A 24045-nucleotide genomic window follows, 5' to 3' on the forward strand; every position below is an offset into this window, starting at 1 on the left:
GTGTAATTTTTCTGGGAGTGATGGTTACTCATTAGACCTTTCGAGGTAGTTAATTACACAATCATCAAAGAAATATATATTGATTGTCCAACAGTAAGCGATACTCTCTCCTGATCCTTTGAAACTCGCGTGGTTTTTAAAACATGTCTGCGAAATCGTTTTTCCAGTATAAAATGAAGCTTGAAGACAACAAAAAATATAATTAAATATGTTAGAGTTCGCATAAGAACATTTATATTTAAACGATGAAAACGTAGAAAAAATATATTATTAAAAAAAATCCTGGAGTGTGTTCCAAAGTGTCAAAAAATGATGATTATGTGCGCTATCTTGAAAACTAGTGAGATAATTCTAATAATGCTGTAAGTAGTACGGAAACACATAGAACAGAAGATAATGCAATTGTTCCACTAGCATTTTTCTTTCCCCCCTTGGATGGAGGTTTGTGTGAGTCAAGTTCATCTGTCGAGTTCATCTTCGTGGATAGGACTAGAGATTGCTGGGGCGCAACTTTCAACGCTCTCAGGTTCACAGATGATCTACAAAAAAATTGATTCAACTCGCAAAAGTAGGTCGAAGAATTAAGAATAGGAATTTTTATGTAGCAATGTGTTTGATACCCTTGTTTGATCGGTGATTCCAGAGTTGCAACTTCGACCGTAGCTGTCGGATTAAGTGAGGTTACATGGCTCACCACATCCACAGTAATAGTTTCGTTCTTAGACAAATTGCTCACTAGGATAATAGCCTCATTCTTCGCAGCTCTCACAACCAACAGAGATTTCTTATCAGATGATACGAAAATTTGTACGGTTCCTGAAATAATCGCTCTCCTCGTCTTCTTCAACATGATCAATTTATTATAGACATCATAATGAGAATTATTCGCAACTTTCTGAGCAGCCAAGTTGATCTCGACGTAATTCTGATGTATGGGGAGCCAAGGTTTAGTTCCATTGTTGAATCCTGAAAAATGATGTAGGAAAACACGATAAATAAGAAAGATGAATGGTCGTGATTGAAATTTCTAGATAACATCATCTTTTAAAACTCACCAGCATTTGTACTATTATCCCATTGCATTGGAGTTCTGCTGGGATCGCGTGAATACTCTTTATAATTATCTGGTCCAGCGATGTGCCCTATCGGATCTTGCGTATCTCCATAGGTGATATCCGATTTATCCACCATTCCTATTTCTTCACCGTAATATATTACTGCGACTCCTGGTAATATCATTGCAAGCATTGTCATCTGGTCGCTGTGACCTGGGAATCTTGTCGCAATTCTGCTATGGTCATGGGTACCCATCTAAATAATTGATTCACAAAATTAATGTTGTAGAAATTAGTGATGCCACGACAGACGAGATTCGAGAGACGGGACGAGAAGCATTACTAGACGAGACGAGACAGAACTAAGTAGACGAGACGAGACGATAGACGAGACCCTTATTTTTTCTGACTTCTTTTTTCCATGTGAAACGAGATGAAACAAGACGAGTAGAGACGAGACGAGAAAACCATCTACGATGGCATTTCCTCGTCTCGTCTCGCGACATCACCAATAGAAATCCAGATAACTTCATGAATTCTTTTGAAAGATTACGAAAATACCCCAGTGATATGCAAACCCATTAAATCTCACTAAATCCCAGTGGCTTGGCGCAGTGGGTAAGTTTGTTACCTCGCATGCGAAAGGTTCCGAGTTCAAATCCCGGTTGGGTAGAATAGTGCGATCTAATTATTTAAAGTCTTGATCATCATCGCAGTATACCCTAACCGGGTCGAAGCGATGTCAAATAACGATTTAAAAAAATCTCACTAAATGTGTACAGATGAAGCTAATTAGCTTTCACATTTAGTCAAAATTTTCTATTCTTACACTCTAAAAAAAAGTTACTACTCACCAATACTGAATTCTACTTGGGAGAAGTTTTCTTGTGAAAAGTTGGGAAACTACTTGTCCCAAGTACTTTTCATGTCCTTGGGTAAAGTACAATATTTGCTAAGCAAGTAGGAAAAGTACTAGGAGGAAGTACTTTTATTACTTCCTGTCAGCATTTTTCTTACTTCTCACAAGTACTTTTAATGCTTGGAGCAAGTAATTTTTCTACTTCTCGCGAGTACTTTTATGACTTGATTCCAGTACTTTTGGTTGGTTATTTTGTTGGGGAATTTCATATCATTAATTATCATTCTCATTATCGTTCTCATTATCATTATCATTATCATTCTCAGATGACAATGACCAAATTTCATCGAGGGGAGGTTACGATGAGTTTAAAAATCGCGAGATATTGCAGTAAGATTTATCACACATTGATGATTGATTATTTATATATGTTGAAAGACGAAGAATAAGTGGGAAAAAAAACGATTATTTATTGTTTATTTGCCCCCAAGACCTTGAAAATGAAGAAAAATAGCACAGTGTACTCAATTTTTGAGCTACAGGGGTTTCCTTTTGTAAATTTTTCAAAAGATGTCTAGAATAACGGTTACGAGCTACTTTTTTTCAAAATTCGACTTCTAAATAGGCAATTTCATTCTTTGTCGCATAATGAAATTGCAATTTTCACACAAGATAGCTCAAAAGATTAATACTTCAATTTTTTTGTTCAATATAAAATATAACAATTATTTTGAGAATCATTTTGCTGGCTATTTCGCATGAATATTACCTTTTTTGTTATTAAAAAAAAGGACTATTTGGAAATTAAATTTGGAAAACTTAATTGGTAATTGTTATTCTACACATCTTTTGAAAAATTTTGAAAAAAAAATCTCTGTAGCTCGAGAATTTATTACACTGGACTGTAGTCCAGTACAGTTCAATTTTCAAGTATTTGAGGGGCAAACGAACAATAAACAATAATTTTATTTGCATTAATTCTTCGTTTTTCAACGATCTCCATTGTATGATGAATCTTACTGTAATATTCCGCGAAAATCCATTGGTACTGGATTTGAGTACTATTACTACTTGTCTCAAGTATTTTTTCTACTTTTGAGAAGTACAGCTCGGTACTCAGTACAAGTACTTTCAGTACTGATGATGAGTACAGTTGGTACTTGTCACCAGTGCTAATTGTACTTGGAGCATAAAACTTGTATTCAGTCGATTTTCGACTTGGACCAAGTAAAAAAATTAGCTTTTCTCCAGAAACGCCTCGGTACTGAATACAAGTAGTTTTCCTACTTATCAGAAGTAATCTTTTTTTAGAGTGTACTCACCACCCAATTGGCAACTGCTCCGCTTCGTGATGCTGTTTCATTGAGCCATGCATCAATAATGCTTTTGAATTTATCTGGAGAAGAAGTGCTGTTTACATCAGTTATAAAGAAGAAGTTGGATGGAACTTGAACGCCAGAGTCGTAGTACTTTGTACTGTTCTTCAGAGTGGTGTATGCTTCCGTCATTAGTACCTGTCTCATAGAATTTCAGATGTTTGAAATTTATTTTTCTATTGAACAGAACAAAGTGAAATGGCTTACTTTCTCATCGGTATTAGTAGAATTCGCGTAATCATCCAGAACCTTTTTCCAATCTCTAATCAATTCATATGTTTCATGCTGGTCTTTAGTGTAGATATGTTGCAAGTAGCTGTAGTCCACGTCGGTTGCACCGGTAATGTTTGTTCGGGGTTCATTTCGGAAATCCCCGATTTCGAATAAATGAGGAGCTGCACTGATATGGAAGCCATCTATGCCTTTAGCCAACCAGAACTTCATAATTTCCTATGAATAAGAAGTCATTTGTAGATCACATGTTCGCGATTGCGTAACGAAATGGTGAAGGGCAACAAGTAAATATTGATTTTCTTTTGAAGCTCTTACTTGGGTATTCATCATTCCGCTACTGGAATGTCTGAAATGTATAAATATAATTTGTGGCCAGGCGCGTTTTTCTTTTCGGCCCTGGCAATAAAATGGGTCTCGTACGCTTGAGTGGCCTATGTTTAATACTTGTTTTATTGACTCAGCGATGCTCTAAGCTAACAATTGAGATCGCTCAGAATAATTTACGGCTAATATTTTTTTTTAAATTTTATATATTGAAAATGAGTTGTTAATGTGTGTTAAAAGTCGATTTCATCAATTGAATATATGAGATTTGTAATTAGATTGATATCTTTAGTTTGTTTAACAATTTTGGATTCTTGTGCGGTTTATGAGGTTCAATTGCAGTCATCATTGGGTTTGATTTAAAGTTTTCAATTTCCTTATTTGAAACTTATGAGGGAAACTTATGAGGGAGGGACTAATTGAATCAAATAATCTTGTGAAAACAATTTGGTATATGCTTCAAGTTATTTTATATTGAAAGGTTCACTTGAGTATTTCAAAGGAAAAATAATCTATTGAGGATAGAACAGAATAAAAGTTTATGCGTTTTGGTTGACGCATGGACAATTATTGTCCGCTTTGTCCCTTGGACGTGCTGTTGTGGTGCATCTTTTACGGTTCAGGGTACGGTTCAGGTACAAAGTCTCACTGCAAGGGCGTTTTCAAGTATTGACTATATTCCTACCTCTGGTAGAAGAGTAAACCTAAAATTGGTCTAGATTTGCAGCCCGGGAAATACCCAAATGTTAAAATTGGTCGAATAGTCATGAATTAGTTTACAGCTTTGTGAAATTTAGTATAAATTAACTAATTGGAATATTATTTTCCAAATTATGCTTAGATCCTTCATAAACTAACAGAAAAATATTAATTTTGATACACTGATCGAATGATCCATTTATTCCAAACGAGTATCGTTAATTATTAACGAAGGGTAGAGTTGAATATGACCAAATAAATATTCGTTAATAGCTAACGAATGCTTCACTTGAAAGGTGAAAGTCGAGTCACATAAAATTCCTCAAATATGAATTTGTTAACTATTAATGAATAAACATTTGATGAGACTGAATACACCCTAGCCTCTAAACAAATCCATTCGCTAACGATAACTAATCCTTTCTCTCAGTGTACAAAATGCTTGTGGTGACATTAATTGTCAACTGAATGAAGTTAATTCAGCTGGCGAATTGTTCGTCACCACGGACTTTTTGTCCCACTACGAGCAAGGTAAACCATTTAACATAAATAAGTGGAGTAGAGAGAAAAAAATCGTTCCGACTGCAATGCATCAATATTGTAATGTTACATGATTCCAGAATTCTATGGCTATTGATGCCGTCGAGACTAGTCGAGAATTATTTTGAAGAGATCATCACGGTGTGGAAAAACATCGAGAGTTTTGGAATCATCGCAATCTCAAAAGACATTAGATCGGTGCATCTCCTCACAATTCCGGGAAGATTTATCTTACCTGGATCTCGAGATTTTCGGTTTTTCAAGTTCACGAGACGAAACGAGACAGATATCGAGACAAACATTTGAAAAACAGAAAATAATGAAACTCAGACATGATGGATTCTTCCAAGTTCGCGACGAGATGCATCAATCCAGTGTTTTTCGAGATTACGACGATTCCTAAACTTTCGATGTTTTTTCGGCCATGATGATCTTTCCAACATAATTTTCGTCTAGTCTCGACGGCAACACTATCTACGGCACTAATTTCATCGGCTATGCAATTCTGAAAGTATCGATAGTCATTGATTACATGATTTCTTCCCAAATTCTCACTAATCTAAGCTCACCGTCTGCGCGGTAAACCACTTACAAACGGAGCCCAATTATATTACACGAAAATTCTAGATTTTTTTTAAATTACAAATTGAAAGAAGGGAGCACTTACCACCATTTCTTTGCGGACTCCCTCATTCCGGTAATTCAAGTCTGGTTCTTCTTCACGAAATTGATGGAGGTAACATTTTTTTCGGATGGGAAAACATTTCCAAGCTGATTGTCCAGAAACGCTGAGCCAATTGTTTGGAGGTTTGCCGTCACTCGTAACATTACGCCAGATGTAGTAATTGGTGAATGGCTCAATACCTGCTAAGCTTCTTTCGAACCAAGGATGTTTATCGGATGTGTGATTGGGTATCAAATCCAGAATCAACTGAAAATTGTGTGAAAAAGTAAGAATAATATATTAATGTACAATAAACATTGAAGTAAATGATAGTAATGATTTCGGAATTGATTTTTAATTGTTCACCCTTTTGGGATTATTAATGATCGTATAGTATATTGCGCACCCAGGGCGGAAAGTCATGTTTTCTCCGGCCGATGTACGCATGCTATTTTGTAACATGCCGGAGAAGAAAAGTTTGTTTATTGCTTTCTGATGAGCGAGAGGAATACTTGTGAATACTTTCCACCCTAAAGCGGATAGTACTCACTTTCCTCCAGTTGACCTCAGATGCGGTCATATGGGGGTCATATAGGGGTCAAATTCTACGGGATTCAAATCCTTAGTAAATAATAATAAGAGTATACCTTATACTATTCTATATAAATAAATGGAAAAATGAACGGTAGAGTCTCCCGATGAAAGGCGTTGGTTGGAGCCTTTTGTAAATAATACAAATCTCAATTTCTCAAAGGAGATGAATCATTCTATCAATTTTTTTCTATATAATACAAATACCTAAACATATTCAAAAAGGTTGGCGGGATGAAAATGAAGCGTGCCGGGGGGGGGGGTAACGCCCCCCGCGGTTGGTGAGCGAAGCGAGCAGGGGGCGAAGCCCCCTAGTTAATACATAAATATTATTATAATATTAGTACTGTACCTTTATTCCCAATTCCTTAGCTCTCTTTACCAAATCGATGAGGTCTGTTTCATTTCCGTACTGGGGATGGATTTTCCGGAAATCGGAAACGTCGTAACCGGAATCTACCATAGGGCTAGCGTAGATTGAGGACAGCCAGACGGCATCGATCCCAGTTTCCTTTAAATGCGTTAGTTTACTGGTTATCCCTAGTTGAAAATGAAAATTACTGTTAATATATTTTTAACATCTGTATGAATCCCTCCGGGTCGGTGTCGGTATCATACCGACCTGTGCCTAAATGTATGGCTCTACTGAAAGTGACATATTTACGACACTATGATGAATAATGTAATCTCACGAGCAACATCGGAAAGAGACCTTCGGTTCAGTTATGTATTGGTTTTATAATTTACCATTCATCAGAAATTATCAAATTGGAGAGGTATTGAGTATGCACTACGCTAGGTAATGCACATAGAAAAATTTTACAGTAAATTACGTTCAAGAAGTGATTTTTTACGCTTTCTGAAGTGTATTTTACGCTAGAAGTTGAAGCATAAATTACGATTATCTTTTTCGTATTTTACGTTTACTTATCTGTAATTAATAGTGATGCCGTTGAGACTAGTCGAGAATTATTTTGAAGAGATCATCACGGTCTGGAAAAACATCGGAAGTTTTGGAATCGTCGCAATCGCGAAAGACATTGGATCGGTGCATCTCGTCACGAACTTGGAAAAATCCATCACGTCTGAGTTTCAGTATTTTCTGTTTTTTAAATGTTTGTCTCGATATCTGTCTCGTCTCGTCTCGTGAACTTAAAAAACCGAAAATCTCGAGATCCAGGCAAGATAAATGCTCCCGCAATTGTGACGAGATGCACCGATCCAATGTCTGTCGAGATTGCGACGATTCCAAAACTTTCGATGTTTTTCCAGACCGTGATGACCTCTTCAAAATAATTCTCGCCTAGTCTCGACAGCATCACTAGCGGTTTCCTGGGCCTAGTAAGATAAAATAATATAATAGTGTCACAGGACCACTTTCGAAACTCAAAAAGGTTGCAACAAAAATGTTCTCTTATCTCACCTCCTACACTATTCAAAATTTTCGTCTGAATTTTCCGTGCTAAATTCTGGAATTTTTTATCGTGTTCAAGTTCTATTTAAATTTCAGGAAATCTTTTCATTGAAAAATCCACTATTTTATTGATTTTCTGTTCAAATGATCCGGAAATCAATAAAATACTTGATTTTTCAGTTCAATTATTCTGTGAAAATTCAGAAAAATCAGGAAAATTCAAAGACAAATTGAAAATTCATATTATTTGGTTTCTGAATATTCATGTTCCACTGAAAATTCAATCAAGTTGTGAAATTTCCATCTCACTTGTACCGACAAATCCCGGATTTTCGTGCATTCTACTTGAAACTTGAAGTCTCATACCCATTTTTCCCTAAATCGGATTCAATGTCACTCTCATGAGATTTGCTATAACATCTTCCATGAAATTTCAATCTCACAATTTTTAACAGTCTAAAATCACACATTATTAAGATATTCAACATTCAAGGAGATAGGAAAGCACTACTTTAACCACATCGATATCAGTGGAAGCTCTCCTATATTTGTTTCAGAAATTGATGCAATATATTATGATTCTTGTCAACATAATCCATTAATTATTCATTAAAGGCATCGTTGACATTCAATATACGAATACATATTTATAGTTGACGAATGATATTTCCAGAACGAAGGTTCTAACTGGAGTTGAGCCAACTATGAATTCATCAATAATGAACGAATCAATATTGATTCCACTGAATCTCCATTTATTGAACGAATGATTGTATTACGTTCCAGCAAGTTTCTCCCTCCAACTCAATATTTATTCGATATCATATATCATTTTTAGAGATTAATTAATAGCACCTGATGTTAGACTACCAGAGAAAAACATGTTTGGTAGCAACACAATTGAGTTAAAATATCTTCAAGTATACTCTACATGTATTTTGAAGAAAGAAAAAATCAAATCCGTTGAGTATTTTGTGAGGCATTTGACAAAATCTATTTAGTATTGTTCAATTATTTAATTATTTTATTAGTATTACAATATTAGTATGAGGGTCATGCCAAATTTCAACGTCCTATCTCGGTTTTCCTCAAGTTATCGTGCGTACAAGGCTTTTCATGAAAAACGGGAATATCTCCAAACTTTGTATTAAAGGGTGTCTTTATCTAGATAGAGGTCAGTGAGACGAGTATTTTGAAAAATAAAATTGAAATCGATGTAGTAGTTTATCAGATATTGAGGACAAACGAAATTTAAACAAGTTGTTATATCTCAGGAACTACTGTACCGATAGGGCTTAAACAGCGCACTAAAGTTGAGCTCAATCATAGCTATAATGAGGCAAAATTTCAGATTTTTATCTTTAAATTTCACCGCAATTTATGTTGAATTCTCGGAAAATTAATCACCAAAAATCCAAGTTGTCACATACATGGACATGACCCGAATAAAAATCATTTCTTCACGTTTCATAACATTTCATCACGTTTCAAAACAAAGAAAAATTGTTTGTAGAAAAAGGTGTGTCAACACCGTATGCATATATGTATTGAATAGAAAAGTAAGACTTCAAAAAGATAAAAATCAAAAAGAAAAAATGCCAAGACCGGATTTATTCATGAACTATCCACAATACTACATGAATAGAAATCTTGAAAAAAAAACAGCTGCAATAATTGATTTGGCGAACGTACTTGGCGTGTCTAGACTATCTCATTATCTGAATAGAACTTATCATATGTTCTGATTGTCATAAGATCTTCCAGATGTCTAACTTTCATTTTACACTTTCCCCTGTTTGGCAATGTCTGCTGATGTAAAGCAGTTCCATTTTCATTGGCGTTTTGTCGGATTCACGTGAATCCAGAGAGAATTAAGTTTCAGTTTTCATGGTGCTTTCCTAGGGGCGCGGGATTTTTAACTAGCAATTAATAGGAACATCATTCACGAGGACACGTCAAGTTTTCAGTTGAGTTTTTGATAAATATCTCTGAATTCACGAAAAATATCCATAATTTCGGTAGAAACTTTTTTAGCAGTCATCCTTTGCATCAAAAAGATTCGTCGAAAAAATTTTGCTTTCTCCCTTCGATTCAAGGATATGTGAAATGAAATGGTGATGAGTTGGGTTCCACTTAGCTGGTTCCACGACTTTTCTTCCCCGACACTTTTTCCCCAATATTTTTCCCCGACAGATTTTCCTAAAATAAACTGTCTCCTCTTTTTCCCATCGATACCTGAGCAAATAATAATCCGTACGAACAGTAAAGTGAATGAAGAAAAAATTAATACAAGTCATAATCATGTTTATAAAAATTAAATATGATAAGAACAGTCTACAGAATATTACATGCAATTCAATCAGCCAAAATAGACAAACAAACAATTTCAATTACGAATTTCATTAATTTCTTTCAATTCTTCATCGATGAAACAAGACGCCAATTACAAAAATGAATAAAGAATTGCAGTGAAACAATGTGGCTCACACGAGTGACAAACATAACTTTAAAGACCGTATTGAAACTGTCACAGTTGAATGCGTTTGGTCATCACTCAGGTCCGATAGCCGAAAATTATCCCCTTTCATTAAAAAAATCAATACACTCGAAAATCAATAAACGACCGGGTTATCGTAATTCGGTCGAGGCTTACAAAAGAAGGATAATCCTCACTTATCATTACAATCAATAACTGTTTTGACCAAATGTACGTCAACATATACAAATTGAATCAGAAAATTAGAAGAGGAAAAAGTTTGGGAAAAAGTGATGTGGGAAAAGAGCATAGGAAAAATTGACGCTAGGGAAATTTGGGGAGGAACGAATATCAGGGAAGAAAAATCGGGGAAAAAATGTCGGGGAAAATAAGACGGTCCACCCAATGAGCTTCACTCGTCTCCACATTCAATGACTAATGAGCAAAACTACCTTTCAGGTCACCAATCCCATCATTGTCAGCATCTTTGAAACTCCTAGGATATATTTGATAAAACACTGCATTCTTCCACCATCCTACATTTTTTATTTCACTCGCGACGATATTAAATGTGATGAGGAATACTATGAGGGACTGTAACCGCATCATTGTCGCGGTAAGAACTCACTGAGCATAGTACCTACGCAACGTCCTACTATATATAGGAGTCACATGTAGTCAAATTTTTCCACTTGACATGAAGGTCTGCGACGTAGAGCAATATAGATTTGGGTAATGACACAGTGATAACATTCAGCATGATCGTGAGTTTTTGGGACGTCACTGAAAAAATCGAAGGCTTACCAAGAAAAAATACGTAAGCGAGAAAAATAGAACAATTACTAAGTTTCCGGTACCTACGACGATTGCTGAGATAAGACTAATAGATGTATGTAGGTGGAAGTGTGTGCCATAAGTTTTGGGATATATTGAGAGCAAGAATATTGATAAGAAGCATCAGCCTGGTTAAGCCGTGGTGAATTCAACGAAAGGGTCAATAAAATATCAAGAATGTTTCAGAGTCAACAAATTTTAATGCTATGAATGTTGTTATCATCATTGAGCAAATAATAGGATTCACAAAACTTGATAATACTCGTTGGGGCATCCAGCGATCCAAATAACCGTTTGAATAAAAATATTTTTTTCACTTCTTCGTGGTACACGTAAATATTGTTTTAAAAAATTGAAATTTCGTGGACAGTTTAGCAGTAATTTTCAGGGGAGCGACGTTGACATTGAAATTTTCAATCGAAACATGGAAGATTCAGTAGCAAATCGAGGTGAATTTTCAATTAATTGAACATTTCAAACGACATTGAAAGGGATGCGACAAATTATTCATTTCGTTGATTAAAGTCGTTGTGCGCTCTTTATGAACTAAACGTGAGTTTCACCAATGCTCCCAAAAAAAATTACTTTTGATCAGTAGCAAAAGTACTTGTATTCAGTACCAAGGGGTTTCTGGAGAAAAGGTACATTTTTGCACTTCCTGGAAGTTACAAAACAACTTGATGCAAGTATCATGCGTCAAGTGAGTAGTACCTCAGTACTTGTCACAAGTATGTTGTCACTTGGGACAAGTAAAAAAATTACTTGTACTGAGTACCTGGCTGGTTCTTTTCAAAAGTACCAAATAAACTCAATATAAGTTAAGTATAAGAACTCAAAAATGTTTTTCTACCTCTTCTAAAAACCGAATTTCGTTAAAAATTCAAAAATTTAAATAATTCCCGTTTCGTGAGTAATAAAATTGAAAATAAATTGCAAATAATTTTTCGAAGCCTTCTAAATATTGATAACAACATAAAACATAAAAATCTTAACAAAATTGAAATTTTGTAGGTTGGAAAGCATACCAATAATTCTCGACAGCATCTAAAAAAATCGCAATCTATTGATTTTTTCCTACAAATTATCTTCTGCTGAACATTTCTAGTTAAAAAAATACGTAAGAAAGCCCATTCTATCCGGTAATAATATTCACTTTTTTCAACAAAGCAATCAATTGGAAGTACTAAAATTATATCCTAAAAGTACTTGAGAGAAGTTGAAAAATTACTTTTCACTAGTACCTTTGGTACTTGTGAAAAGTACTAAAAGTACTTGAAGTAAGTAGGGATAACTCTTCGAAAATTTTTATCAAATAACAGTTCCACAAAAATTTCAAAGAATTTTGGCATTCAAAATTTACATTTTGATGAAAAAATCAATGAAAACTACAAATTTTAGTTCAATGATTCCATGAAAATTCAAATAAATATATATTTGCATATATATATATAGTTAGATTCAAATAAATCAATATTTATTTGAAATATATATAAAAATATATTCTTAAATTGTTAATTAATTTAAAATTCCCTTAAATTGGAGAATTATTGTTTTTGTGCAGTTCAAAAATTTTGAATTTCCATGCAAAAATTTTATTAGTAGAAATTCTCTTAAATTGAATTCAATGTCGCTCCCCTGACAATTACAACTAAACTGTTCATGAGATATCAATTTTTTTCTAAAAGAGTATTCTCGATACTCCAAGTTCAAAAAACATTTCAAATATTGAGAATTTGATACTTCGATTCAAAACGTTTTAAACCCGCGTCATACCATCGCATTAACCGAGTCAGACTCAATTTTCTGCCCGAGAGCAGACGGCAGAATCTAAACTCAACGTCACTGTTGAACTATTTCATCCTACCTTGTTAAAATCCAACGAGAGAGACCTTTATCTCCAGGGATATGTACCAACTTCAACATTTGAGATATTCTCTCCTTAAAGATGTCTCATGCTTCTTATGCCGGGTGTCTCCGAAAAAAAATGTCCGACTTGACTTTCACATACATTCACCGCTTTTTTATATTTTATTCTTATTCTTTATTCTCACTTTTGTACCTCTTGACTCCCAGAATGTGCGACCGTCCGCACCACATGTAGACATTCCGCTCCTGATATCGAATTGCCTAGTCACATGTGAAGACACCAAAAAGAAGGTGATAGTTCTTGAAGATCCGAACACATCCCGGGATCTATCTGGATTTCAGGGTGTCGTGTCTCACCTAGATATTGTGTCTCACGTCTATCCTCCCTGCTATTCTCGCATGATCGACATTCACGGATGGGGTTCAGGAGAAGAATGTTCCCTAAATCTATGGACTTGATATTCCTAGGAAATATCTCTGATTTCTATGCGTACCCGAGTGAAAACTCAAATTCGAGGGGCTGGTCAATTACGAAATCACACAAAAAAAATTACTTCTGATCAGTAGAGAAAGTACTTCTACCCAGTACCAAAGGGTGTCTGGGGAAAAGACAAATTTTGTACTTCCTCGAAGTCACAAAAGAACTGGATGCAAGTATTATATCATACGTCAAGTACCTGGGTACTGGTGAGAAGTACCTCCACTGAGAGAACAATTTTCTGATATGTAGACCATATTTACTTGAGAGAAGTAAATTATTTTCAACGGTTTAAATCTCAGAATGCTTGCGGTTCACGGAACTCGAGCGAATTCTCATTTATCACTATCGTTGCGCATTATATCATGAATGTAGACATGTATTACGAGTATTATTAGAACTTTTCAAAAGTGAACTTCCCCCAAGTACCGGTTTGTACTGGTGAGAAGGAATTTTTTTTTGGCTGCAAAATATCAGGTGCTTTTAATTTTCATTTTTTCATTTCGAAATTCTTTTTTTGCTGCAGGACTTGAAGCTGAATTGTACTATGTTAGGGAGGGGGTTGTCAATGGATATGCAATGACATTCGTCGTACCGGTGCCAGCTAACGTAGCGGATTTAGAGTTCTCGTGGCAGAGTCTCGTTGGATACCCGGTAAGTACAATTCTGAGTTATCAACCCTTTTTTTCATTCTTCTTTCGGGATTCATTGACAAAATCTTCGATTTTTATGTGAACACATTCGTAGAATATATACGCAGAGAAAAACAGTTCATAAAATTGAAGTGAAGTTGATGTAGAATAAGATTCTAGAATTTTTACTTTTTGAGAATATGATGACATGAGAAACAGCATATAACAACATTATAAGCGCAGGAAAACTCTACCAGGAATAAAATAATAATCCGTTTTGCCTGAGTACTTTTCGAGATATATTATTAAAAAAATTTCCGCTCGGTAATTACCGGTCATGACGGCCATTTAACCGATCATTTTTGTTACTCACATCTCTAATTGTGACATTACATCGATGAACTAAATTTACTTTCAACTTCCGGAGATAGAAATTTCTCTGTTTTCTACAGTTAATTATTATAACTTTTATAACATATCAATTTTGTCCATTCATGCAATAAATGTCATTAATTCAACGAATTTAATTAGTCCTATTGAATGCCACCCTAACATAATCTGACGCCAAATAACAAAAATTTTCAAATCATCAATGAATTCCAAACATTGAAATTAAATTAATCTGTTTGTACCAATCATAATTTGCATAAACCATTAGCATGAATCACGTTAAGTAATATTTATGTTTGATCATGCCATGAAATCCTCACTAATTGGTACAGTAATCACGAAGTACTTCAAATACAACCCCTCTCCCATCGATAATGATTCATATCCCTGAATAATTAATCTTTCATTACCCCCAAATGGTTTATCGGTCAAATAAAATATTCGCATTGATTACACCGCACTTCGAAAATGTGTGCAGTCAACCGGTGATACGCAATCATTCCTACGCCCCAACCCCGTAATATTTCGCGTCGAGAGCACTCGTGCGCACGACCCTTTAACGTCTTGTCTCTCTCACTTGGATCATGATCGTAAGTTTGCGTTAGTCACAATGTTTACTCTCTTTTCACGGGTGGGAGCGTTCGACCGTGCGTTAATGGACCTGTCCCAGTGTATTTTTCCATGATATGAAGGACCTTCTGGGTCACCAGTCGAGGGACAGTATGCCCTGTGATGTTATTGAGAGCATAAACATGTAGCTCATATTACTGATTAATATTAAATTGTTTGAGAAAGCTTTCAGCGTATTAAATTAATCATTCATTTTTCTTGAAAGTTTTTTCGTTTGGAAAAAAAATTTGTCAGCATTTTTTTGTGAAATATTTGAAAATTCATTTTTCCTCAATCGTTTAATTTCCATATGCATTATAAAATTAATTCATTTATTCTGGAGAATATTGTGACGAAATAATTCATTCTTTTCCACCAAAGCTACCATAAACATCTGGGATTTCAAGAAAAATTGATCCAGGGAAAATTCACAAACAAAATTCACGGTATCACTAGGAGCAACTACGAAAGATTACACTGATTACAAATGATTACAGTGATTAAAAATGATTACCACTTCATTACCAAAACTTGATTACAAATATGGTAATCATGTGATTACAATGATAACATTGATTTCACTGGGATTACAATTGATTACATTGTGACATTAAAACCAGATTAAACTAATTATTTCACTAAACTTTCAAATTATTCTCCCAAAATAATCCAGTTTCAACGGTCTTGTTGACTTAAATCACGTAAAAGGTGGAATTTCCACACCACGCTTCCACTACAAATTACGACGCTAATTTCCCGGTTTCCTAATTAGAAAAACTATAACTCAAAATAACTTTAAATTCCAAAAATATTCTTGTTATAATCTTTCATATGACTTGACTTAATTTCCGGGAAATTTAGTACGGCTGCTTCGCCAGCGATTGCTCCGATATTCAATGATGAAATTAAATTAATTTCAATTTCCCTTAGATTCGCCAAAATTGCCAAAAATGGCGGCACTGTGGAAGCCAGGGACGCTACGGATTTCCCACGGATTTTCCCAATAATTAATTACACTTTTCTTCAATCAATCCGGGAAAAACAACACTCTTAATTCTTTACTATAATATTTTAACCAGTTTTCTGGTGGATCGTACCTCGGTGTGTACGATATTCGCACTCAAAATAGCTCCTGCCACTGCGCTATTGCAAAAGTCTACTCACAGCGGTGAAGACTAATACGAATGAAATCGGCTTTTCACGATTTCCCTCATTCTTCCGGGCTTCTCAATTTCTCCGGGTGGAATCACTCCTCAGACAGCTTCTGAGGCCTGATTATGATAATTTTCCTTACTTACGAAACTACTTGAATGTCTACTAATTAATCTAAGTCTTAAATTTCACTAAAGGTTTGTTGTCAGTTGTCGGTCGTCACGCAGAGTGTCGATTTCACCAGCTTTCTCGTTGTTCCAGGTCAGTTCTTCTCCCCCATGTCATGTCCCACCAATCCGGGCCATCCTTCTATTATTTCCGCCAATGGAGAGCATCCTTTTATTCCTCCGTTCATTTCTCCCCAATTCACCCTCGATCAGGGTCGATTAGCACGCCTTGATAGTCAAGGTAAAAGTTTGTTGAACTCTGATAGTGGGGTCGATATCCTTTTTATCGACCCACCATCGACAACTGGTGCTCGAAGTCCAGTGTTCCTGACAGGAGCATGGTTCCATTTATTTAAGCAGTTCCCACTACTTAAGCCATCTTACAGCCTTCAAGGTCCACTCCAGTACTCTGACATAATCCTCTAGTCAAACTTCGGGCCCTCTCGAATACTTGGGGAGTCCTCGTCCAGTCCTGTCGTACATAACCCCAAGTGTCACAGCAGTGGGCCATGTGAGTCGTTTGTTTTTCACTTATTCTATCAGATCTCTGGAGCTTTTCTCTAACTGTCGTTACTCCTTAGGGTTAAGGGAATGAACTTGAGTCTCTTATCGGATCTAGGGCTTCAGTCTTAGCACTTAGATCCTGGATAACCCTTTGGGATGCTCTCCAGGCGATTCCATCTCTTCTCAGGTAACTCCATAGGACTCCGGGTTTCCTTCCACTGAAATGCCCTTGCTAGTGCTCCATTCTACTTCTTCAGTCAACACTCTACAAAATCCGGGATAACTTACTAATATTTACAAATCTCTGAAGCTAAGGGGAAAAGAATGAGAGGATATGTTCTCTCATTAACAACTAATTAATTTCCTTTTAATCACTTATTATTTCCAATTATTAATCCGGGTTTTTAAGTGACCTTCGTCACATCATCAGCGGGTGACACCACGAGTACGCCTGTCAATAGCCCCTCGGTAACATCACTTCAACATGATCTAGTCTGTCAAATAATTTATTTATTCTGATGTTCCAAATACAGTGCTTACTGCTGATCTCTGTTTCCGGTCGAAGCAAAAATACACTCTTGGCTCCAGGGACGGAGACCAATATCGAATGTCCTTCAGGTGTGCTAACGCTTTCTGCTATCTTCAGTTTGTTGAAAATAGAACTGGCTGATTACTCGGTTCATTCAAATAAAATTGCCGGAAAGAAAGTTGATTGCCAACTTATTCATCCAAATTGAGATACGAGTTGATTCTTTCTGTTTACAATCGTTCTGTCCAAATGATGCGTACAATTATCGATTCCTCTTCGGTTATAATAACAAAAGTGCTCCGGTTACCCGGAATTCGTATTATTTGTATTGTTTCTTTCTCTCTTGATCAGTCGAATTGAACAATTGAATTTCAAAGGCTTTTCGATTTTTGTATTATTTAATAGTGACTTGAGAACATGTACAGTTTTAGATGGACTTTTTTAGCCATGAGAACAGTATTAAAGATTTTTATTACAATTCAGACTTACATATGGAACAGAGTTTTAATCAAACTTTTTTTCAATAAAGTACACAAATCAAATTGATAGTTTAAATGCACAAATGGAAGTGATTAGACTCAGGGTTTGCGTTCTTCCTCGTATAGTGAATATCTAGGGCTGTTGCTAAGAGCAAACGATGTGTTATATTTGTGTCTACGGAGGCTTTTTCCATGTTCAGTTACATTGTTTCTAGATGAGCATAATAACGACTTTTCGAATAAAAAAGTTGAAAAACTTGAATTTTGCAAATTACGTCACGGACGATTTGTTTCATTTTTTTCAGTAATTCTTACAATCAAAACAAGTATTTTGAGCCATCATGTAAGTTGGGCATCGTCCTGGATCTATTTTATTCTTAATTTTTTCGTTTCGAAATTCCGTAAATTTAGACTTTGATTATAGACAGTATGAAGTGAATTTGATTGCATACCTATATATTACATATTTTTTCGATACATAATCGAAGTCTTTTTGTGGTCTTTTGACCAAATTTGCGAAATTTCCAAAAGAAAAAATTAAAAATAACATAGATCCAGGAGGATGCCCAACTTGAATGACAGCTCAAAATACTTGTTTTGATTATGAGAATTACTGGAAAAAAATTTTTGAATATCAACCGTGACGTAATTTGCCAAATTCAAGTTTTTCAACTTTTTTTTCGAAAATTCGTTATTAGGAGCTTCTAGGAATCGAAAAAAAAATTCCTAAAAATAGTCGTATAGGGGGTAAAAAATGGAAAATTTTGACGCTTAATAAATCAAAATTGGACAAACAGAACTTGAGTTATTGGAAAAAACGGAAAAATGTGAAAAAAATCACATCTCCGAACTGGGCTGCCGAAAAAATCTGAAAAAATTTGAGAGATAGTTTTTCAACCTCCCCGATCGTAGAAAAAATTGCCATTAATTTCCAAGAGGGTGAGTGTTAGCGATTGACTCATTTGACGTGGAATACCTCATATATATTTTTTTAATTTGATTTATCGGATCTAGACATTCCGCTGATGAAAATTTCGGTTGTGAAAATTCTCGACATTTTTCGCCGTACACGTGCAACCGTTTGATGGTTGAATTCTTCTCTTGGTCAACGTTTGGGGAATAAATTTTCTCCAATCGCTTATTTTCCGTATGAATTACAAAATTATTATATCCATTTTCATCCAATTTCGAATTATTTTATGACGGGGTGATATCCGTATCTAGTGAAGCTACCAGAACATCAAAGTATTCTCATAAATTCGATAATATCATTTCGTTGAAGTGAATGTTAAATAATTGAATTCAATTTCAACATGATCTGGTCTGGCGAATAGTTTATTGGTTCCAATAAAAATTTTGGATACGAAAATTCCCGAACATTTCTCTTTATGCTTGTGGACCACTCTGATGATCGAATTCTTCTCTTGGTCAATGTTTGAGAATTAATTTTTTGCCAACCGTTCAAATTCCATATTTGTTACGTAATTAATATATCAATTTTCATTCCATTTCGAAGAATTTTATGATGGAATGATTCATTCATTTACATCAAAGATATAAAAACATCAAAGTATTTTTATAATTTCAATGGTAGACTGTTAAAAAAATTCCACTGAAATTTCCCGTAAGGGTCTTGGAAATAATACTTTCAAAAAAGTGGAAAATAAGGGATTTTGACCTTTTTGACCCCTGGAACCTATGTGGCCCCTGAGGCCCTTACGGTCCTTATAGTCCTTATGACCCTAAAGGCCCTAAGGGTGAGCAGGTCCCCAAGGGACCTCTGTTGCCTTTTCTAACAAAGAATATTTCCACTCCAATTTGAAAAAATTTTGTCAGTGAAAATTCATAATTTCGTGGAAAAATCCGTGGGAACTGTAAACTTTAGTTCAATTATTCCGGGAAAATTAATGAAAAATCTGGCAAATTCAGTGAAATCTCTCCGTGATTTGAAGATTTCTCGAAATTTTCAGGGAATACCTTCAAAAATTCCTGGGATTCTAAGAATGCCAAAGAAATTCCCTGAAAATTCTAGAGAATTTGACAGTGAATATTCATTTTTACTTGAAAAATCATGTAAGTTGGTAAATTTCCGTCTCCCTGGCGCTAAAAAATTGTGATTTTACTTGAATGTTCAGAGAAATTTAAAATTCCATTGATCTTTTTCCTTTAAAGATATCCAAGTACTTTGACTATTTTGTCTCCAGTGAAATAATTTAAATGCTTGAACTGTTAACAATAATCCAGGGCATCCAATGTTTGAGCTACAGTTTTTTTTCAAAATTTTCGGCCAAAAGTGTACAATAGCAGTTACGAGTTAGTTTTTTGAAATACGACTCCTACACAGCTAATTTCCTTTTTTTATTTAAAAAATTGCACCATTCATGTAAAATAGTCAGAAAAATGATCCTCAAAATATTTGAAAGTTTCTGAAATTCTTTCAGAAACATTTTTCTGGCCATTTTACATGAATGGTGTAATTATTTATATTAAAAAAAAAGAAATTAGCTTGCAGGAGACAAATTTAAAAAACCTAGCTCGCAATTATTATTGCACATTTTTTTTCAAAAATTTTCAAAAAAATCTCTGTAGCCTAAAATCTGGAAGCCCTGGACTATTTAAAAAAAATTTAGCGTCTATGGGGCAAACGAACCGTTATTAATTATTGGTTTTTAGACGCATATAATGGATTGTATATAAAAAAAATCTCACTCCAATAGCCCGCCACTTTTAAAACTCACCGTAGTTTTCCCTGACATCGAACTCAAGATCGTTTTCTCGAAAATTCAGCCAAATTTTTTCAACAGTTCGTTAATGTAAATATCAAGATCAAGAAATAGAATTCAATTTCAACATAATTGATTCCATTATTTTCCAAAGCCCCTGTCATCGGAGCAATTACCCAACCCCCACGTCAACAAACCCAGCTGAAAACCTCGACAAAGCCCCGGCCAGATAAACAATCATTGAAAATCACTTTTCCCCTCATCACAGACTGAAGGAACTTTGTACCAATCTCGGGGGAGTTTAACCGTTAAAACATAAAATAGAAGTCTTTCCCAGTGTCCATTAACACAACGCTGGGGTAACAATACGGAACAAAGTAAACACTGAGCAGTAACAATGGCAGTAGTATACCGTTTGTGGGCATTTGGTCAGAGAAAGAGAGAGACGGAGAGAGATAAATTGCTGGGGTTGAAGCGATTCGGTTTGATGCTGCAGAGGGCTACATTCCCCGGGTGTTTGCGAGACCTGTCGGTCCCCCCCTTGCGAAACACCAGAGTGGGGAAGGGGTATCGATACTCTATCAATATGAAATACAAACAGTACATGACGGCGGTTAGGTTTGCGTTCGCCTCATTCCACCCCTTCTGATCCAAACCGTCACCAAGGAAACGAGCCATGAGTGTTGGGCGAAGTGAAAAAAAAGGGGCGGGGAAGAGGGATTCTCCAACCTATTTTCACCCTCTGTCGGTCTATCGCGCTGGAGAGACGCAAATTCGAGACTTCGTTTCTCGTTTCGCCCTCAATCAAACGTTAAACGACAAGGAAATTGACGCTGGGATACATTGTGAGGGGTACATCGTTTGGCTCCCCTGAATAAAGAAGTAAGAAATGCTGGGTCGCAAGGGGGACAAAGTATTTGCGGGGAGGGGAAATGAGAGTCGAATGGAGGCGAATTGAGAGTCAAAGGGAATAATTGAAATGGTTTACAGTGTGAGATTGTTTTTAAGAATGTTTTGGTGGGGTTTCAGAGGTGGGGGTCGGCAAGGGGAAATAGTTAAAGTAGCTCTACCCTTATGGCTCGACTCAGTGAGTGTTTTCGCAAGAAGAAATTGTAAAAATTATTGTTTTAATGTTTGAATTTAATAGCGAAGTAGTCAAACGGTTTAAGTCGATTTTCGCTATTGGCCAGTTTTCAATGAATATCTCGAAATCTAAGGGAGATAGCAAAATTTTTCTCATAACCTTTTTAGTAGCACTCAATTCGCTCTACGAAAAAGGTTTATTTGAGGAGAGGATCTGTAAATTGGGAGGATTGTGGGAGGTGTTAGAGGATAGTTAAAGTAAGATGAGCCGTGAAAAAAAAAAATACCAAGTTTTTTAAAGTCACAATTTATTGGTAATCAACAGCCACCAAAGTCTGAAAGTATGTACACTTTATACACGGTTGAATATCTCTAGAAAGTTATTAATTGATTTACTGAATTTATCCTGATAATTATTAACTGCGTTGACTGACTCTGGACTGAATTTATAAAACTGAATAAACGAACTGAGTTTATGTACTGATCGGAACTGTACTGATACTATACGACTTCTACAGGTGATTTGCTCGAGATAGATTTATACGGTGAGAGGCTAAGCCTAAACTGATTCGCGGGTGTTTCGGTCACTTATGACTGATGACCCGAAGGGTCCCGGAGATTTTCGAAGCAGGTCGAGCTAGTCGACCGGATTGTTCTGGAATTTTAGTTGCGTTTCTAACAAGGTTATTATGAAAATTTCGCTATCTCCCTTAAATTCGGAAATATTTCTGGAAAACTCAACTATATAAAGACGAAAATGACTTGCACCGTTTGACCATTTCACCATTGAATTATGGAAATAAGTTATAAAAGTTTTGAATATGAGGATTATCTCGGTCTTCATTTCTTATTGACTACTCGGGTATGAAACGTCAAATGGGGCAAGATTGGGGCAGTACGGGGAGCCGAGCTGCCGATTCTTCGATACCGATCTTCAATCAGCCTTGCACGGAGAGAAATGTTCAGTAAAAATTACGGAACTCACAATTCGCTCACTGATTACGGAATCGACTCAGAACATTTAAGTGACGGTATCGTAATTTTTTACAGAAGATTCAGATAAAAATTATGGAACGCTCTGGAAAAATTCCGTGACAGTTCCGTAAAATTTCCTACAACCACATTTCGCTCCGGAATTACGGAAAAGATACGTAATTTTTATTGAATATTTCTCTCCGTGTGGCCCATATTGGCTAACACTAAGAAAAAAAATATTTCTGCAAAATATCGATTCACTTGAGAAAAGTATTTATTTTTTCAATGCTATATTTCTTCAGCGAAGTTATCTCCAGGCAATCCTCATTAGCTTTCAATTATGACAATTATATTGCTCTAGAGAATGATCAGCGAGTGATAACTTTCAGTGAACTCTTTCAATAATTATCAACATTAAAAAATTCAGTAGTGAAGTGGTCAGTCGGGTTAAGTCGACTTAGCTCCCAGTTGAGTTTTTGTTGAATAACTCGGAATTTAAGAAAGATGGCGAAATTTCTAAAATTTCGAATTATCTATCGAATCTTTTTCAATAGTCTACATTTTTCTTCACAAAAAATATTTTTAGGAAAATTTTGCTAACTTCTTTAGAATTTGATATATTCATCGAGAACTGGCGTTAGAATGGAATTGACTTAAACCGTTTGACTTTACTACTGAATTAATGTTGGCACGTCAATCCAAAGCTCATGTTTGGCCGTGAGGGTGTCACCAAGACATGATATGCCAATTCTCGGCCGAGGCTGGGCTGAGTCAACAGCATCAGTAATTCGGCTTTGGGTATCAGGCAGACTGATTTTAGTCTCTCACAGCCATGGAGAGATCCGAAAAACTGACAATTTTTATCTCGGGATTAAGTTGAGGTCTCAATTTCAGACCTTCGAAATTTGAAAATAAGAATTTCTTTTTCTAGGTTACAGTACACTCTCTCTAGTTGCGCGTCTTCCCCTAATCCCCTTCTCAGACGCTTGAGCGCTGCCCCCCACTCTCGTCCGCCCTATTGCTTTCTTTTATTCTTCGTACGTAAACACAGAGGTCCCAATCATTTTATTCGAAAATAAAACTATTCATTCCCTCTTATTTTTCTGAGAATTTGGGTTGGTACCCCTACAGGTCTGTCGATGTGCAATTACACTGTTAAAAATTTTCGTCTGAGTTTTCCGTGCCAAATCCAGGAAATTTTTATCGTATTCAATTTGCACTGAAATGTCAGGAAATCTTGTTATTGAAAAATCTAATATTTCATTGATTTTATGTTCGTATGATCTGAAAATCACTAGAATACTTAATTTTTCAGGAAAATTCAGAAAAAAATGGAAATTTCATATAATTTTGTTTCTGAATATTCATGTTCCATTGTAAATTCAATCAAGA

The 24045-nt window shown here is 35.6% G+C and overlaps 2 protein-coding genes across 2 annotated transcripts in view; one reads left to right on the forward strand and one right to left on the reverse strand.

Annotated features, from left to right (window-relative positions):
- The window catches only part of LOC107037590 (tyrosine-protein kinase Drl), a 232699-nt gene that overhangs the window by 80972 nt on the left and 127682 nt on the right, over nt 1–24045 (forward strand). The window contains exon 2 of the mRNA XM_015256211.2: nt 13937–14064. Within this exon, the coding sequence (XP_015111697.2) occupies nt 13937–14064 (128 nt within the window). The remainder of the gene's footprint in view (nt 1–13936; nt 14065–24045) is intronic.
- On the reverse strand, nt 258–10841 carry LOC107037587 (maltase 2). Its single transcript, XM_015256208.2, has 8 exons — nt 10685–10841; nt 6695–6882; nt 5755–6018; nt 3498–3740; nt 3237–3428; nt 1056–1311; nt 621–966; nt 258–539 (listed from the first exon to the last, which is right to left on the reverse strand). The coding sequence occupies exons 1-8, from the start codon at nt 10839–10841 to the stop codon at nt 338–340; spliced, it is 1848 nt and encodes a 615-aa protein (XP_015111694.1). The 3' UTR covers nt 258–337.

This window comes from Diachasma alloeum, unplaced genomic scaffold (genome assembly GCF_001412515.2).
Source record: "Diachasma alloeum isolate Michigan unplaced genomic scaffold, Dall2.0 Dall_scaffold_00256, whole genome shotgun sequence".
Classification (NCBI taxonomy): domain Eukaryota; kingdom Metazoa; phylum Arthropoda; class Insecta; order Hymenoptera; family Braconidae; genus Diachasma; species Diachasma alloeum.

Bases quoted from the DNA above. Each gene is read 5' to 3' on its own strand.
- LOC107037587 (XM_015256208.2), bottom strand. From the start codon at position 10,841: ATGATGCGGTTACAGTCCCTCATAGTATTCCTCATCACATTTAATATC. The intron at 3,429-3,497 runs GTAAGCCATTTC...TCTATGAGACAG, and splicing joins CTACTAATACCGATGAGAAA to GTACTAATGACGGAAGCATA. The intron at 540-620 runs GTATCAAACACA...ATTTTTTTGTAG, and splicing joins GAATCACCGATCAAACAAGG to ATCATCTGTGAACCTGAGAG.